The following is a 17,873-nucleotide window of genomic DNA, read 5'->3' as shown; positions in this document are numbered from 1 at the left end:
AACTCTCTGTCCCAAGACTTGTAATTCTTATGAATGAGGAAAAAAGTGACCAGAGGGGCAGCAAGAGACGCCACAGTGATCATCAGGACATGGCTCTGTTTCTCAGGATCGTGGAGGTCACCCTGGCCATCTCCCTGCCTCCCAGCAGAAGCCCAGGTTGACAAAGTCAGCCGGGGAATAGGCTGTTTCTTTTTCTGTGTCTGATATCCACAAGGATGGGAAAGTTCTTCCTGTGGGTTGACCACTGCCCTCCAAGACGGTCTTTAGTTTGGGGCTTTTTTTTTTTACTGTTACCGGCTTCCCAAGCTGACCCCAGAGTTACTGTGCCCTCCCACCCCCTTCATAGATGGACCCGGTCCAGAAAGCTGTCATCAGCCACACATTTGGTGTCCCCTCCCCTCTGAAGAAGAAGCTCTTCATTTCCTGTAACATCTGCCACCTGAGGTTCAACTCAGCGGTGAGACGTAGTAGTGAAAACAGGGTGGGTAGGGGGCTGGGTAGGGAGAGGGCTGTACCCTGGGCTTCCAGGGTCTTTCCTGGAGGAAGAGGGGGTCAACGGGGCCATGGTCTGCATTTTCCATCCCTGGGTGCAGAAGAGGCACTCCTGGTCCTTGATCCGTTGCATCCTCTCCTCTCTCCAGGTTCCTGTACCCCTTCCCCAGTAGTTCCCCCGGGACTCCATTTCCCTCCCTGTGCCTCTCCTATGTTCTGGATACTTCTGCAAGACAGATCACCCTTCCCTACTCTGGGTCCCAGGTCTGGAGCTGAGTTCTTAAAGCACCTGAGAGTTTACAGAATATGTTCATGCCCATCATCTTAATTAGTTCTCATAATTGATCTGTGAGATGGGTAGAGGCACCATTATCATCCTCACTTTTCCGATGAGGAAACTGAGCCTCAGAGAGGTTAAGTGACCTGCCTGAGGCCACACACAGCTGGTAAGTAGAGGAGCTGGGATTTGAACCCAAGGCCCATATACTTTGTACCACAGTCTGCCCCTAGATAGTGGACGAACCTCATTCTGGCTTCCCAGGGAAGGTAAACCTTCTGTTCAGGCAATTCTGAGGCATGGAGAGATGCTCTCAGCTGACCTGCTCTGGTGAAAGGGCCAGGAGAGGAGCCAGAGGGTCCTGTTTTTCCTGTTTGGGAACGACAAGCCAAGCTGCAACCCCTAGTTGAAGGAGGGAGGACACCAACAGGCCAGATTTGGGAGTCCCCTCTGGCTTTCAGGTTTCACAAGTCGTGGAGAAGTGGACAGGGGGAGTTCACTCTGAGGGAGGGACTGTGTCTTCTTCATACCAGGCCCCTGTCATAGGGCCTGGCAAATAGCAAATGCTGAATAACTATTTGCTGAAAAAAAAATGAATGGAGGGCTGAATGCCTTTCTGGGGTACATATACCCCAAAGTGTGAAGACTGCTCTGTTTTCTCCATTCATGCATTTATAAACTTGGCAGCTAACATTCTTTGAGCACCTACCATATATACTAAGCCCTTGTCATTTATGTTTTCATTGTAATTCTCACAACCCTGGGAAGTCAGTATTATCATCACAGAGTTTACAAATGAAGAAACAGGCTCAGAGAGGTGAGGTTACTTTCCCAACGATGCACAGCTACTAAGTGGCTGAGTCAGAATTTGAAGGTGAGGTTGCTTGCCTGGGAGCTTATGTATAAGAATGCAATCTGTAAACCTCAGGGCCACACACATGCCACCCAAATGGCAATGACAAGGATTCGGCCCTCGTGTCACCAGAGTCCTGCTCCCTCTGCCCTGCCCCCTGCTCAGCACCAGCTCATGTGTGGGAAGTGTGGACTCAGCAAAGGAGTGGTGACCTCAGGCCCTCCCCTCCCCAGAACCAGGCTGAAGCACATTACAAAGGCCACAAACATGCCAGAAAACTCAAGGCTGTTGAAGCTGCCAAGAGCAAGCAGAAACTGCAGACCCTGGCCCGGGACAGGGTACTGATGTCCCCAACCCCAACTTCAGCCAGTGGCGCCCCTGGAGAGCCACAGCACAAAGGTCGGTCCTGAACTACTCTCCCCACTCCTCACTCCAAATCTGGTCTCTGACAAGAGGTTGAGAGATTTCTAGTTATTTTTTGTTTGTGTTAGAATATTCTTTCCACACAGAAAAAGGCACGAGTCACAAGCAGAGCTCAGTGGATTTTCCCAGTCTGAATACCGTATCGAGAGCCAGAAATACCCCAGTGCCTGCACAGGCACTCCAGAAAGGCTCTTTGGGCGCCCTCCCGTCACTCCCTTGCTGTGCTAGCTTCTTGGGCTGCTGAAATGGATGACCACCAATGGGGTGGCCAAAAACAACAAATGCATTTTCTCACAGTTCCATGGATCAGAAGTTTGAGATCAAGGTGCCAGCAGGGTTGGTTTCTTCCTGCTGAGGTGGGCTCAGAGGATCTGTCCCCCCATGCCTCTCTTCTAGCTGGTGGTGGTTGCTGGCAATCCTTGGTGCTCCTTGGCTTGTAGAGATGCATGGCTCCAACCTCTGCCTCTGTCTTCACATCACGTTCGGCCCTGTATCCGTGTCTGCACATGGCCTTCTTGTAAGGACACCAGTCACTGGATTAGTACCCACCCGATCCAGCATGATCATATCTTGACTAATTACATCTGCAAAGATCCTATTTCCAAATAAGATCTCATTCTAGGGGGCCAGATGGACATGAATTCGGGTGTGGGGGACACTGTTCAACTACCTACACCCCACCCCCACCCATGGTAACTATAATCCTGACTTTTCTTCCCATTAATCAGTTTCATCTGGCTTTGGTGAATCACAGAGTATGTAGGTGTTTGTGTCTGGCTTCTTCCACACTGTTGCATGTAGCTGTAGGCTGTTCTTTTTTTTTTATTGCTGTGTAATGCTCCCGTGCATGACCATACAACTCTTCTTAAAAAAATCTATTCTCCTGTTGATGGACATTTGGACAGTTTCCATTTTTATACAATTATGAAGAATGCTCTATGACTATTCCAGTACCTCTTTTTGGTGACTTCCACTTACTAACAATTAGCTAATAACTGTAGATTCTCAGGGCTGTGAGAGCTTTCTGAGATCCCTTTGTACAACTTCATGATTTCAGATGGGGAAACTGAGGCCCAAAGAGACCCAAGCCTGTCCGTGAATTGGTGGGAGTGTGGAGTCTGGAATTCAGTGTTGGTTATCCCTATACCAGGGACCCTCTCACTCTGCCAGGCCACCACCAATTTGTCCGTGCTTAAAATCATAGTCCTGAGGATCATCTTGGGCCTCACACGCTTACCAGGTCCCTTCCATCTCCCCAACAGCTGCTGTAGCTCCACCCTCTGGCCCCCCACTCCAGCCACCACTGACTCCAGACCCCGTGTCCAGGGAGCCGGCTCACTCAGACGTCTTGGATGCTGCCTCCTCTTCCTCTTCTACCTCCTGCCCACCCTGCTCCCCAGAGCCTGGGAGAGAGGTGCCAGGGTCTGAGTCCACTGCAGCTGCTGTGAGCAGTGGTGTGAGTGGGGAAGGCAGGAGCGAGAAGGGGTGCCTCTACTGCCCCACATGTAAGGTGACAGTGAACTCTGCCTCCCAACTTCAGGCTCACAACACAGGTCAGTGTGCCGCTACCAGCTGGAGTCCAGGGAGGAGAGGGCAGGGGAATTTCTGGGCACCAGATGTGCACAGACTGGAATTGGTGGGTACTTTGCTCAAGGGCTTGGTGACAGAGGCACTGTGCTCAGTTTTGATTGGATGGGCATTTAGGGTCCTCCTGCTAATGCTTGGGGAGGGAGAACTGGGCAGAGAAGTCTGAGGTAGCAAGCAGGGAAGGGTCGCTCCAGAGAAAACAGGAGACGCCTCCTTCATCTCTCCTTAGGTCAGACCCCGAAGGAAGGGATTGAGATGTGGGCACAAGGAAGCTAACCAGTTACATTGCATGAAGAAGGCCTTCCTTGGGGAGGCTGGCAGGATGAGAGAGGCTGGGAGGACCTTGCTGAGATGGGAAAGAGAAGTCTCATGGCTGGGGGGCAGTGTCTGCACAGAGCAGCCTGGGGACTTAAAGAGACAGCCAAATTGACCTAGTTTGGAGGGGTTCTCTGTGGCCTTGAAGCCCCTTTTAGGTGCTGACAGGTTGTCTTCTTTCTTCCCTCCAGGAGCCAAGCACCGGTGGATGGTGGAAGGTCAGAGAGGCACTCCCCGAAGGGGAAGGGGACGCCCAGTGCCCCGGGGAGGAGCTGGACACAAGGCCAAGAGAGTAGCCGGGGCCCGGGGGGGCCGGCAGGGGCCCAGCCCTGCTTTCCACTGTGCTCTCTGTCAGCTCCAGGTCAATTCAGAGACCCAGCTCAAGCAGGTGGGGAAGTGAGGCTGGGATTGTGATTGGAGCAGGGGTGGGACCACAGCTGGTCTGGAGTAGGGAGCCCGAGGAGAGGGTGTGGGTGGAGGAAAAGGAGCAAGGTTAAAGGGACAGTGGGCTCCTAGAGGGCAAAGGCCAACTCCTGCCTCCCCTTCCAGGGCCACTCCAGGCTGATACCTAGTAAACATGCCTTCAGTGTGTGAATGATGGGTAGAGGAAGGGTGAGCTAGTCAAGGATGATGGAGTAGTTTGGGGTCCCGGCTTCCTCATCTTGTTCCCAGTCTCTGTGTGTCTGTCCATCCATCAGCACCTGAGCAGCAGGAGGCACAAAGACCGCCTGGCTGGGAAGCCCCCCAAGCCCTCCAGCCAGCACAGCAAGCTGCAGAAGCACGCAGCGCTGGCTGTGAGTATTCTCAAGGTATCTGTCTCCAGGCAACAGAGCTGGGACCCGGGTCAGGAGGGGAGGGGAGGCTGCAAGGGAGGGCCAACTGGGGGCTGGGCACGGGACAGGAAGGAAGCCACCTCCCCGTCAAGGCTGCCTGGGCCGGGAGCAAGCTGGGCTTGGGTTTCGGCTGTCTTGTGATCTGTCCCGAGGAATTTCCGGGGAGGTGGGCCTAGCTAGTAATCTCAGGGGCAAGAGCAAGGGGTGGGCATGCACCTCCTAGATACCATCTCTATCCCTGCCCACCAACCACCACAGTCTCCTCCCTTTGCCCAACCTAAGATTCTCCTCCTTCTGGGCAGAAAGACAGGTGGTGGAGAAAGCCCTTTGGAATGAATTTTTGGGGTGGTAAGGGAAGAGGATTTAGGTTTGGAATCCTAAAAGGCACATTTTTCCTGCAACAAAAAGCCCAATGAGGGGGCCCCGGGAGGGGGGTGGCATTTTCCCAAGGTCAGAGACCGGGTCCATCCCTCTCTCTCCTTTGCAGTCTAAACTGGCCTTGCAGAAGCACCTCACCAAGGCACTGGCAGCACGCATCCTGCCCAGCCCGATCCCTGCTGCAGCCGCGGCTATCTGTGCCCTGCCAGGGCCCCTGGCCCTCCGGCCTGCTCCCGCAACAGCCACCACCCTCTTCCCAGCTCCCATCCTGGGCCCAGCTTTGTTTCGCACCCCAGCAGGAGCTGTCCGCCCGGCCACAGGACCCATTGTCTTTGCCCCCTATTAGCCTCCTGGGGAGACCAGGGCTTATTTTCCAGCAGCTGTTCTCCCCTCCTCCCCAGATGTCTCGGTTTCCTCCATCCCACACAGGAAAGCCTTTTACAGCCTGGGGGGTCCTGCCCAATCTAGTAAGAGCTGGGCTAGTTTTTAGGGCAGCTGCCCTTCACTCAGTCTGTACTGAGCATTCCACTAATGCTCCTCCTGGCCCAAGGACCACCCATACCCACCCTCCTTTCCCTTCTTCCAGGGCTAGTCCTGGGCTCCCCACCATTCCATAGCCTGACCTCCAAGGAGCAAACTGAGAAATCCCAAAGATTTATGCAAAATCCTCATACCAGCCCCATGGTGCTCTCAGCCCACTTGACAATAGACCCTAGAAATCTTAACTTTGGCCTGGGTAACCTTGTGCTGGGCTGGAAGTCATCCCTGCTCACTAGATTCTTCACAGAATCACTGGAGATGAGGGATGGGGTCTCAAGCTGGAATGGGTTCAAGGCTATTTGGACAAGGTGACCACGGGGGTGTGGTGGGAGACTGCGGAGAAATGAAGCCATGCTGAAGTGGGGCTGAAAGCTTTTAGGGGCTTCAGCTGCCCTGCTGGGCTGAGGCCAGGATAGGAGCAGGCGAGGGGGATGTTCCAGCCAGGCAGTTCTAATGGAGGTGACCCAGCCCACACGAGCTCTCCCCTCTTCATCTTTGATGCCTCCTGAACTCTAGCTCTTAGCGGGGGAGGGCACTGGCCGTCCCTCAGATTATGGACCCCAGCTAACACTGAACCTCCCAGGCTCCCAAATGCAGAGCTTTCCCCTCCAACTCCCCACCCCAAACTGGGCCCCAGCACTAATTGCAGCTTCCCTTCCTCTCAGCCAGCACCCAAGCCCCCTAACAGGGAAGCTGAGTGTTGGGATCCAGTCTGATACTCTCAAGACCCATTTTCATGTAAAGTTACTGTCACAACCTCCATGCCACTCCAGCCTGCCCCCCATAACATGGGACTTTGCCAGTATTCGCCTGCATCTTGTTTTTTAGATAATTCCAATGGGAGAACAAAAGGGGGGAGGGCAGGGAAACTCTTTGATAAAAGTTATGGTTTTATTGTACCCAGCGCATCAATAAATGAATCTTAAGCCCAAGCCTGTAAATGCCCTACTACGACTTGCCCAGCCCTGGGTCCCTGGTGCTCACTTCTCACACCTTGGGGAGGAGGGCGCACCTATGCTATGCTAGGTGTGCACCTTAGAAGCATGAAGTAAGCACAGGAAGTTGTGGATTACAACTCACTTGATAACATGGGTTACAAGCTCACTTCATAACATGTTTAAAGTGTAAACACCCTTCTGAGCCCCAAAAGATTTGTTAGCTGAGAAGCTGCTCCTGGTTTGCCTTGTTGGTCAGGCATCTGAGGTAAGAAGGGCTAGAGGAGCACCTTGTCCAGCCTTCACCATGGCAGCGGGCACACAAACCCAGGGAACTTATAAAAAGAAGTCCAGCTACTAGCTGCAAACCATAGAAAGGGGTGAAGACCAGTCCCCACAGGCATGAGGTCCCACTGGGTACTGAGTGGCAGCTCTGGTGACTAGATGGGTAGTGTAATCCTGCCCCCTGGTGGTCTGGGGAGAGCAGTGTCTCAGCCTCCAGGGCCGGTAGGCATAGCACCTTGAATACGGAGCAGCACAGGGTACAGGGGCAGCTGGTCTGGAGCCACAGACATAAAATCTTAAGGCTGGAGAGGATCTAGAAGACCATCTAAGCAACTTCCGTCACCTTACAGGTGAGAACACTGAAGCTCAGAGAGGAGAAACGCCTTGCAGGGTCGCAAAGCTAGCTGGTGGCTTCCAGCCCAGCCATCATTCCATTCCACCTCAACCAATGAGGGCCACATGCTCCCTGAGGAGGAGGAAGCAAAATAATTGGGAGAAGAGTTAACACAGAATATTACACTTCACAGGAGGCTAGCTTCTTCCAGCCAAGGAAAGGACAGGAGGAAGATCAGGGTGTTGGATGAGGCACCAGACACCAGCACGCACACTTGCCCATGTGCACACATGTACACAACACCGGGGTGCCCTTTCTCTGAAGGTGTGTGCGTGTGTGCATGTGTGTGTGTGTGTGTGTGTGTATGAGATTGACAGGAAACCTAGAGGCACAGGACGCGTGACAGGAACTGGACTCGAGACTGGGCACTTCGGCATGGCAGTTCTGCTTCCTGTCCAGGGCATGGGGAAGGGATGCTGACCCACAACGGCCCCAGATCACAGCAGGGCTTCTCTGAAGGTGCTGTGTGTGTGTGTGTGTGTATGAGATTGACAGGAAACCCAGAGGCACAGGACCCGTGATAGGAACCGGACTCGAGACTGGGCACTTCTGCATGGCAGTTCTGTTTCCTGTCCAGGGCATGGGGAAGGGATGCTGACCCACAACGGCCCCAGATCACAGCAGGGCAGATACATAGCTGGGACAGGTGGGCTTGGGGCGCTAACCTAGACTATTTGCATTTCCCAGAGTTGGGAGGAAGCAAAAGTGACTTGAGCCTAGGACATCCCAGCTGCCTGGCCCAGAGCGGGTTCCCCCACTGACTGGGAAGGACAGCTTCCCCTACCCCACTCCACCACCACCCAGCCTCTACCAGAGCCCCAGAAACTGGAATGGGGCTGGGAAGGTGAAGAAGGCGTGGCAGCTCTTCAGCCATCCAAGGAGCCACTGCCCTTGTTCTTGCGGCTGAGGGGGAAGGCAGACTTGCTCTGAGGCTGGGTCATCTTGCTGGCCAGGTAGATGAAGGGCTCTAGCAGAGAGCGGCGGTCAGCCACCGACACCTCCCAGAGCTTCACCTTCTCTGACTTGGCCCAATGCTGAGCCACATCTGGGTCTACACGCCGCTGCTCCTGCAGGTCACACTTGTTACCGAGGACCACGATGGTGACCTAGGGAAGAGGGACAGAGTAGAGGCCTGTGGATGTACAGTGGACCTCCAGAATGGGTATGAGGGCTGGCAACCCTCTAAGAGTCCTGGGAGAAGGAAAGTCTCAATGGCTGATGTCTCACCGCTTCCTATATCAGAAACCATGGAGTAGGGACAGGGAGACGGGGCGCTCCTCTCCTTCCTCTGCTCAAGTCCTGGCCTCCATCTAGCCCTCTCTCTGCGAGTTCCACTACAAGCCTCGCATCATCCTTACCCACCCATTAGCAGTTACATTCTAGCTAAACAACTGGTGATGAAGCACTCCCAGAATGCCTGTTGCTTAAAGGAGGATTTGCAAATAGAAGGGCCTTCACAGCTAAGGGCACAGAACCGTTATCACAGAAGACTAGTGGGGGGCTTCACGCATTAAGTCAGGGACCTCTACAAATGAAGACAAGCCTCTTTGGTTGAGCTGCCTCAACATATGGCAACTGCTACAGGTAAAGATACCCTCCAATTGCCTCCATCCCCACTCCGGCTCCTAACCCACCTTCTGGCAAATGAAGGAAAAGCAGCCATGCCAGGCCTCCCCAAGCCAGCCCAAGGCCCACACTCTCTTACCACTAGGGTCCCCCCCACACACCTCCTTCTTATCTTTGGATTTGTCAATCTCCTTCTTGAGCAGTTCCACGCGCTGAAAGGACTCACGGCTGTCTGTGCTGTAGACCAGGACGTAACCATCAGTGCAGGAGAAGCAGTGCCGGGGCAGCTCCGCCCCGTCTCGGAGCCCCCGGGTGTCGTAGAAACGCACCTGTTCCCGCACCCCCCGGTCGGTCTCAATGGAGCCCACGTAGATGTCCTCCTGTGTCTCAATCATCTCAGAACCTAGGTCAAAATGAGGAGAAAACTTATTTGTAGGGAGGATGGAGATGTCAAACATGAAGGACTGAATATATCCTAACAGGCTAACCAGACAAGGAAAGCAAGGAGTGTGAGGGCTCAGGAGAGAAGGCCAGAGACTGACAATCTGACGGGACTGCAATGATTTGGGGAACAGACATTAATCTCATGCTAATCACCAGGCTAAACAAACGTGTGACTTGGAAGGTTTTCCTATCTCGCAACTGGGTTTTCTCTCCAGATATCTTCAATGTGGTAAGGTTGGGATTATGATATAGATTTTACTCATTTGGGACATGAATGGCCAGCTTTCAGCCTTTTTATGTTGAGATCAAATCATAGTCCTTACTCAACTTCTTCCACTATGCCCCCACCCCCAAAAACACTCACCCACTACATGGTTCCCATACAAAAGCTGTTCCAGGATTGAAGTTTTGCCCACAGATGCCTGGCCGCACACGACCACCTTGCAGCTCTTCCCCATGCTCAGGCTCCAACCCTGAAGAACAGAAGCACACTGGGTGAGGTGGGAATCAAAAGAGGGCAAAGCTGCCATTAACTGAGAGCCCAAGTTCTGAATGAAAGCACAGCCTCGGGGATTCAGCGCTGTCCCCTACAGTAATCAGGCTATATTGAGGTGATGTGTCTATGTCCATTACTGGACAGTGAGCTGTATCTTATCCCTCTTTGTTATTCCCAATACATGGCCGGCAACTGTCACAGAACAGGTACTCAGTAAATGTTATCATGAAGGCATAAGTCAGTCACTGATTTAAAGGAACCCCCCGGTCAGGTTCCTTTCTGTGCACAGATGTGGAGGACCAGTTGTTGAAGGGAGCTCCGGCTCAGCTTCCTCTCTTTAACCATGACCCCATGGAGAAATAAACAGGAATATTATTTTGTGTAGATCTATCTTAGGCCAACCTTCCTGGGGAGGCGGGTGGGCGGTAAGCAAGTGAGGATATTTTGCTTTCCTGAAAGGCTTATGTGGACACAAATCAACCCCTTCTAATTCCCAGTCAAGTTCATAGCTAAGATGAAAAACATCAGGAAAGAAAGAAGTGAAGGAATCTAGGGAGAAAAGGCTTTGGAAAGGAGAAAATGTTTGCTGCTCTTGGAGTGACAGGGCAGCAAAAGCTGACAGAGAAAGCCCTTCTCTGAACGAAGAGATCCCAGACAGAGCTCTCCTCAAAGGGATCCCAAACAGGTTTCCCAGGAGCCCTAGGCAAAGATTTCCCCAGAGAACAGAGATCACGTCCAAAAGGAGCCCCAAACAGAACCCTCCGCAGAGGAAACTCCTGATACAGAACCCTCTCATCCAAGGGGCCCCACAGGAGAGTGAGCCCTGAAACTAAGGGAGACCCCAAGAGGGACTGGACTGCCCAAGGTGCATCCGCCACAGCTCTCCCCACGAAAGGGCCCCAGAGGGAACGGGCGGCAGAGACCTGCCACCTAAGGCGGCCCGGATCCCGGCCTCCCAGCTCCGTACCTCCCGGGCCCCTCGCAGCACTGCGGGCCAAGCCCCTGGAGGCGCGCGGGGACCAGGGGCGGAGCAGCACAGCCGCAAGGACGCAATCTCGTCCCGGATCCAGCCAGGCTCCGTCTGGCCCCGCCCCGCAGCTTCCGGCCAGCAAAACGAATTCCGGCCGCGGAGAGCGGGCGCCGGCCGCTCAGCGCCCCCCAGCGGCTTGCAGGGAAATCGATGGACTCGTGGGCCGGAGTACGAGGTTCTAGGCTGCCGGACGCCCGGTGCTGTACTGGTGTCTCTGATGCCAAAATGTTCTTTCTCTAAAGGCCACCGTAGTACAGTAACATTTCGTTTATCAATCGTTTATTCATCAGATGTCTTCTGAGCACCCACTCTGTGCCAGGTAGAGGACCACGCGGTGAGAAAAAGTGGACGAATTAGGGTAGAGGAGCTAGACATCCAAACCAAGAATTACAGTACAACATGGTAAGAACTACCACAGAGGTGCTCTGGGAGCACAGCAAAGGGGCATTTAACTTGGGGCAGTGGGCATCACAGAGACCTTCCTGGAAGAGGTCATCTTTGAAGGGGGTGGGAGGAAAGAGTGGAGGAATCATGGCAACTGTCGCGGCATTTTCTGGTACTACAAGTTATTTGGGGTCGGTATTGATGGTAGAAAGGAGACAAATAATCAACGGCCTAGTATGACAGGCCAAAGAGTTCAAACTATATCCTAACAGCAGTGGAAAGCCATGGATACGTTTTATGCCAGTGACGTGAAATAATCGTTTTCGCTTTTAAGCACGTCACTGTGGCAGAGGATTGAAAACGAGAGAGATGAAATGAATATGGTAGTATTCCAAGTTTGTAAAAAGTGATGAGAGACTGAACTTGGATGCAAAAGAGATAGATTTGGGAGACATTGGTAGAAGATTCAACAAGACTTGGTGACACAGGAAGTCAGGAGTAAGAAAGAAGGAATTCATGATGTAGCCCATCTTTCTCATTTTGTGACCAGGTGAATGGTGAATCCATTCAACAAGATGAGGAATTCAGGAAAAGAGAATCAAGCATGGCATTTGTTTTTTCTGCTTTTGAGGAGTGGGGAGAGCATGACAAGTTAATTTCAAATATGTTAAGTCTTAGGGATTTGTGAAACATTCAAGATATATCCAGTATATAGTTGGATATACAGATGTGCGACTCAGAGGAGAGTTTTAGGTTGGAGATATCAACAGAATTGAAAGCCATCTATAGATAAAGTTAAAGCTGAGGGAATAAATGAGTTGCTTAGATGCAGAAAACACAAAGTGGGAAGAAGGTCAAAGCACCTTTGCCTCCTGCATCAGACTGTGAGCCATTGGCAGGGAGAGTGGGTGGTCTGTGAGTCTGTGTCCTTCCAACCCAGCATGAAGTAGGCACTTTGGAGAGGGCTACTGAATGATTGGTCAGATGAATGATCTCTCTCTTACGACCCCATCCTCTTCCAACCTTCCTCCCCTACCCACTGGAGGGTGTGGCTTCTGCTCCCTTGGCACTGGGACAGGCAAGGCCATGCAAGTGGGCTAACAACAGCACACACTCTTTCACTGGAAGAAGAGAGTAGATTCTCTTTAATACTTTTGCCCCCTTATTTTAGTTCCTCTTAACCTAAAAAAATTTAACCTCAAGCCCCCATTTTAACCTCAGAAAACTACAAGTTAATTCAAGTCCACAAATACTATTGGTTAGGGTGAATAAAGTACTACAAAGATGATTAGGCTGTGTCCTTGCTCTCTATGAGCTCCCACTCCGTACTGCAGTCGACAAGACAAGCGTGCTGAGCAGGAAGTTTGTATAAAGGATGGGAGTACTGGGGACACTGCGGAGAGGGGACCTCACCCCGCAGGCTGCCCTATAAACTCCAGGGCCTGGTCTGGGGCGCCGTACCCCCCTCCTTAGACTTAATGCTGAGATGGCACTCCAAGGCGACCTACATAAAAGCGGACTCATAAAAGGGTCAGCGTCATTAGGATGATGAATCAGTTAGTGCTTGGAGATCCAGAGGGGATGAAAGGCGCGGGGGTGAAGACATCCCGCGTTCCCCTGGCTTGGTTGGGCAGGGCTTCCAGAGGCCGATGAAAGCTGGGGGAACTGGGCTCAAAGTATCTCCTCTTGCCTTTCCCGGGAGGAAGCTGTGGGCATACTGCAAGTTTGGGAAGATAGTAGTGGGAGGGCTTTCTTCCCAGAGTCTCGGGTCACTGGGTCCCCATCCAACTCAAGACTCCCCTGAACCTTAAGAAGCGTCTCAAGGATTGGAAGTTGCTGTGGCAACGAGACTCTCAGACTACTGAGGAAAGCCAAGGCCTAGAGAGACGACCCACTTCCGACCCACGGGTAAAGTGGCGCCCCCTACGCACAGGACCAGTCCCTGGGCCTCTGCCCCGGCGAGGAAACCGCTGTGGACCTCCAGGGGCGAGAGGCCGCTCTGGCACCAAGCGGAGCTGCTCGCTGGTAGGCGGGCCCGGGGGATCCCCTCTGGGCGCAGCGTCGCGGTGCTGCTCGATGCTCCTACCGGAAGTGCTTTTCACGGCCGGCCGCCCACCGGGCTCTCTGGTCTCGGCGGTAAGATGGCGGCTGCCGTGGAGTGCGATGTGGTAATGGCGGCGACTGAGCCAGAGCTGCTGGGCGACGAAGAAGCGAAGAGGTAACCAGGTGGCAGGTAGTGGAAGGGGCGAGCTTCAGCTCTGTGGCTCCGGGAAACTCGTCCCTGCCATGCTATAGCCCTTAGCTGTTGAGGAGATGCTCCGCCCTCCGCTACCCCCCCGCCCCATCTGAGTTAAGTCCGGAGGGAGCCCCTGAAGGGGCGCTGTTGGAGGTCAGCCCTCCCCTCCCGCTTCCGCCTGGCGGAGAAGCTGAGGCACGGCCTTGTTCTCCAGCCCAGAGATCGTTCTTATTATAGATCTCTGAGGGGCTCTCCGAGGTCAGCTGCGGGGTGGGGGAGGCGGCGCGGCAACGGTGACGGCTCCTTATGTCGCCCCCGACCCCAGCCTTCTCAGCTTAACTTCTGCGCATTGTTGTCTGTCATCACTTTGCATCTCCAAAGCCCTTGCTTTCTTTACCCCCTTTTCTCAGTAATTAACGCCCCAGCGACCATTAGTCTGGGTCCGAGGTGATTGTGTGATCTCCGTTATTGACCTGGTTGCCCCCCACACTCCCATTACCCCTGATCAAAGTCGATAGAGAAGGAAGAGTGAAGGGCTTTTTCATGCTCTGTAACGTCAAACTTGTTCCTCCGTCGTTCAGAGTAAGAATCTCATTCTTCTCAGGACTGTTCTTTCTTAAGCAGCAAGGAGGAGGGCAGCTGCTTGGGTGCTGCTGTTGGCACTGCTGGGCAGCCGCAGTGGCTGGAGATCGCCAGTCGGGACTAGGCAGGGGAGCTGCTGAGTGAGTTGTTTTCGAGAACACTCTGGATTCTGGCTACAGCTAAGGCAGGTTTTTGGAAGTGGGGTTGGAACACAGTTGTGGGTAGTCATACTTGTCCTAATCCTGAGGCAGAATTAACAAAAAGGTTGTGGAAGCTTAGGCCGTTTCCTATCAGCTGCAGATTAATTGACTGCAATTGCTTTCCCACGTATTTTTTATCTTTATACTAAGCCCATTATGGCTTCATTCTGGACGATTTGAGCTGGTGACATCGAATTAGTTCATGAGATCTGAAGTCAGGATTCTGAGATTTTTATACAGTGCAAATTAGAAACATAGGTACTATAGTGAGGCAGAATGGTTATCAAGCTTAGGGTAGTTTGCAGCCTGTGTCCCTAGTTCCCTACCTGTTGGTAGCTGAGAGGCTTGACAAAGTGCAGTAGGTCCCTGGGATATCGAAGAAGACAGGATACCAGAGTCTAGTTTCTCTCTGTTCATAGTTTTGAGTTTTCACATCATTTCTTGTTCTTCCAGGTATTTAGAATTAAGCATTAACATCATCAAAGGAACTGTAAAATGGGAAACAAAACTTCACCAACACAGAGCTTAAATTAGTTGTAAGGATTTACTTTACCTGTTTGTGGAAAGCATTCAGTGGCTTTTTGTGCTATAAATAGGGACTTGGACTGTATGTAGCAATTAAAAAAAACCTCATCCTACTTAGTATAAATCTCTGATGTGGGGACTGTCTTTAATCAGCTTTCACTTCAAAGTCCCCAGTATAAAGCAGTCCTTTTCCTGCCCTCCCCCACCCAAAAAAAAATCACAGCCTTAGAGGATATTGTTTCTATCATAAAATTATAGTAAATGAGCCTGAAGATACATTAAGAAATGTAAAACAGGTGATGCTGTAATGTGTCACATCACACAAAAACATTTGGTATTAGGTACAACATACGTTGTACAACAGAATAAGGGAGGGTGTTGACCTACGTTAACTGCCATATTTCATGAATTCAAGATTTCAGTGATTGTAAAATGCGTGGTTGGTTTATCTGCCACTAAGAAAAAGTAACTAAACGTAACTATGAAAAAATGCATTCTTACCTAGTAGAGTACATCTTATACATATTCATATAGATCTCTTTTAGACATACTAAAACAGGTGTTTACTGTATACCACTTATGTGAACAAATCAAAAGGAAAATATAGTGACATTTAAAAAAATCAGTTTGACTTTCTGCCATATAAGTCATCCTTAGGAGGGTAAACATTGAGATCTGTTTAGTAAGAAAAAGGCTTTTTTTTGGTGTGGTTTAACAGTGCTGAAAATGGAGTGGTAGTTTTGCTCTGGAGGAAGGTGGTTTTACATTTTTCATGTGTCCTGGAATCCTCCTGTGCAGCTGTAGCAGAGGGCAGCGATAGGGACGTCCCTTACAAATGCCCTTTACTACCTGGCTTGGTTAGGCATTTGGCCAAGTTCATGTCTCCTTACAGTCCCCCTGGGACACAGTAGTTGCTGGGTCTCTTGGGTTGTTTCTGTGAAGTCCAGCGAGGAGTCCTTCCTTGCGTCTTGGCTCAAGGGAATCCTGCTGCTGCTAGATTGTTAGAGTCCCACAGGGAGCAAAGTGAGAGGAGCTCTCAAGATATTGGACCTCATGGTTGCAGCATTTTAAATGGCTGCATGTTTTATTTTCTTAGCTTTAGTGCCTCTAGAGAGAAAAGAAATGGGCTTCAGTTTTTTTGCCTGTCACTCTGACGTTCTTTTTCCTTCATAGCTAGCAGCTGAGAGGCTAAAATAAAAGATATATACGTTGGCACTCCAAAATAGATCAGGGTTCTGTACATGAAGATTATTTATTTCTCTTTGCCCACCAGAACAGATAAAGCTATTTGGGGAGCCAGAGGGCTAAATTTCATAGGTTTTACATTTCAGCTAATTTAAGGCCTACATTTTCCAGGAAAGTTGCTGATTGCTTTACCTAATATATGTATAAGTGTCTTGAGTAAAAGCTTCCTGGTCGCCTTTCCTGGGTTGGGAGCAGCTTGGTCTCCATAGGTAGTCTTTGTTATGGTAAAATCGAAGGATTTCAAGTTGCTTATCAATAGAGGAAACATTTCTGTGTCTCAGCTTATACCTGGCATGACTGGACAATGAGGTCTAAAAGGACCAAAGGACCATAGAGTTAGGAGCCAGAACATCCTTACCTGATTCTGACTTCTTTGTATCTGTTTTCCTGATGGACACAAGCAAGAGCAATTATTATTAGGCCCTTTCTTAGTACCTAGGTATCGTAGACTCTCAGATTTTGCCTTTTACTTCTCTGTCCCTTTGTTGGTGGGAGGCACTAGGCCCTGAAGTCATGCCCCAGGGTCTGCTGTAGTTGCTGTTTGTTTACTGCAGCTTCCTGGGACGTTTTGAAGTTTGTGGTCTTAACTGAAGAGCTTGTGGGGATGCCATTCCCCTCTCTTCTTCCTCAGCCTGCTTTAAATTCTTAGGCAGTCATCCCCCCAAACTGTCCCTGGAAGTTTCAGAGCAGGCAGCTAGACATTTCAGTAAGCCTGTAAGTTGAATGAGTTTATCTTAGACCTTGAACCCAAATCAGTAAGAGACACTGCTCTCAGCCTTTATTTTCTTTTTGGTATACTGAATGTGTGGCGTCAGAAATGAAGAAATGGGAGATAGGACAAATACACCATGGTTAAGGAAGGGATAAACCTAGGAATACAGAATCCTGAATCCCAGCAAATTAATTGAACTCTGATATTAACAAGTAGCAGAATTGTTAAGTAATTGTAAGTGGAACAAAGGTAGAGTATGGAGGAAGGGCCTCTCTATTGCTTGCTGCTTTAATTCAGATCTACATATTAGCCAGTCAGTAAATTGAACGATTTTAACAAAATGTTGGGCTTGTGTTGCAGTTACCCTAGTGTCCTGTCCATTCCCAATGACCAGAACTCTGATTGGCTTAAAGCTCAGCCTTATTGTACATTCCAGCCAATCAGGGATTAGTTTACTCATTGAAATTATTATTTTAAGTTTTTAAAGGCTGAGTACTGGGCATTTGCCTTTCCTTTCTTGAAATCCTTTGGGTTTTAGATCAGAGCGCAGTGGTCAGTGGCTGCCTAGGTGCCTTGTTGTCTGCTGCAAAGTCCCTCTGAGAGCCCATTTCTCCCTTACCCCACTAATGTTTGGTTCCCTTTCTCATCATCTCTTCTACATCAGTGCAAGTGATGTAGAAGTTACTTAGAGGTTGCTCCAGATGTACTTTTAAACTGTCTGGATTTCAGCAGGAAGAGCTGGATTCAGCATGCATGTTATTCCAGTAGTCTATTCATTTTATCGGATTGACATTTTTTTCCTTTCCTATCCAGACTAAAATAGGGTTTCCTATGTTTTATCCCACCATTGGCAGGGGTATGAGTGGCTCAGGCTTTTGAGAATGTTAATATGAGAAGGAATATTTTACTTTCAGAGTTTAATTCTGAAATCTGATATTCTAATGGCATATGACATAAAGTTTGTGTGGGGAGGCCAGACTGTCAGATAAGCAAGTGTTAACCGTCTATTCTGATTCTAATACTAGACTTTTAGGGGAGGGTGTGTGAGGCAAGCAGGACCCTCTCTTATTCTGGGAATTCTTCCCCTGGCAGTTTGCTCTCAGATGGTCAACCACCTTGAACTAAGGGACCAAGAAAACTT

At 50.6% G+C, this 17,873-nt stretch overlaps 3 protein-coding genes across 12 annotated transcripts in view; 2 read left to right on the top strand and 1 right to left on the bottom strand.

The window, feature by feature from the left end:
* The window catches only part of ZNF385C (zinc finger protein 385C), a 49,416-nt gene extending 42,786 nt beyond the window's left edge, over positions 1 to 6,630 (top strand). For 4 of the 7 annotated variants that reach the window (XM_036883276.2, XM_036883274.2, XM_036883273.2 and 1 more), the window contains exons 4-9: positions 347 to 457; positions 1,856 to 2,021; positions 3,308 to 3,598; positions 4,139 to 4,335; positions 4,646 to 4,756; positions 5,268 to 6,630. In XM_036883276.2, the coding sequence (XP_036739171.2) occupies positions 347 to 457; positions 1,856 to 2,021; positions 3,308 to 3,598; positions 4,139 to 4,335; positions 4,646 to 4,756; positions 5,268 to 5,504 (1,113 nt within the window). In that variant the 3' untranslated portion in view covers positions 5,505 to 6,630. Of the gene's footprint in view, positions 1 to 346; positions 458 to 1,855; positions 2,022 to 2,441; positions 2,563 to 3,307; positions 3,599 to 4,138; positions 4,336 to 4,645; positions 4,757 to 5,267 lie in introns of all 7 variants that reach the window. The other 3 variants (XM_057501489.1, XM_057501488.1, XM_036883275.2) reach the window with 3 other exon arrangements.
* Positions 6,569 to 13,406, bottom strand: NKIRAS2 (NFKB inhibitor interacting Ras like 2). Of its 3 annotated transcripts, XM_057501492.1 has the most exons (5): positions 10,786 to 10,942; positions 9,687 to 9,795; positions 9,208 to 9,281; positions 9,040 to 9,110; positions 8,364 to 8,418 (listed from the first exon to the last, which is right to left on the bottom strand). In XM_057501492.1, the coding sequence occupies exons 2-5, from the start codon at positions 9,778 to 9,780 to the stop codon at positions 8,364 to 8,366; spliced, it is 294 nt and encodes a 97-aa protein (XP_057357475.1). In that variant the 5' UTR covers positions 9,781 to 9,795; positions 10,786 to 10,942. The 3 variants fall into 3 exon arrangements, with proteins under 3 accessions (XP_057357474.1, XP_036739180.1, XP_057357475.1); XM_057501491.1 differs by lacking the exon at positions 10,786 to 10,942 and adding an exon at positions 13,319 to 13,406 and having other exon boundaries at positions 6,569 to 8,418; positions 9,040 to 9,281; XM_036883285.2 differs by having other exon boundaries at positions 6,569 to 8,418; positions 9,040 to 9,281; positions 10,786 to 10,941.
* The window catches only part of DNAJC7 (DnaJ heat shock protein family (Hsp40) member C7), a 25,518-nt gene continuing 20,943 nt past the window's right edge, over positions 13,299 to 17,873 (top strand). The window contains exon 1 of one of the 2 annotated variants that reach the window (XM_036883278.2): positions 13,299 to 13,450. In XM_036883278.2, the coding sequence (XP_036739173.1) occupies positions 13,374 to 13,450 (77 nt within the window). In that variant the 5' untranslated portion in view covers positions 13,299 to 13,373. Of the gene's footprint in view, positions 13,466 to 17,873 lie in introns of both variants that reach the window. The other variant, XM_036883279.2, reaches the window with a different exon arrangement.

The sequence above is a fragment of the Manis pentadactyla genome, chromosome 4 (assembly GCF_030020395.1).
Source record: "Manis pentadactyla isolate mManPen7 chromosome 4, mManPen7.hap1, whole genome shotgun sequence".
NCBI lineage: Eukaryota > Metazoa > Chordata > Mammalia > Pholidota > Manidae > Manis > Manis pentadactyla.
Note: the sequence above shows the minus strand (reverse complement) of the source record. Positions and strands in the feature narration are given on the sequence as shown.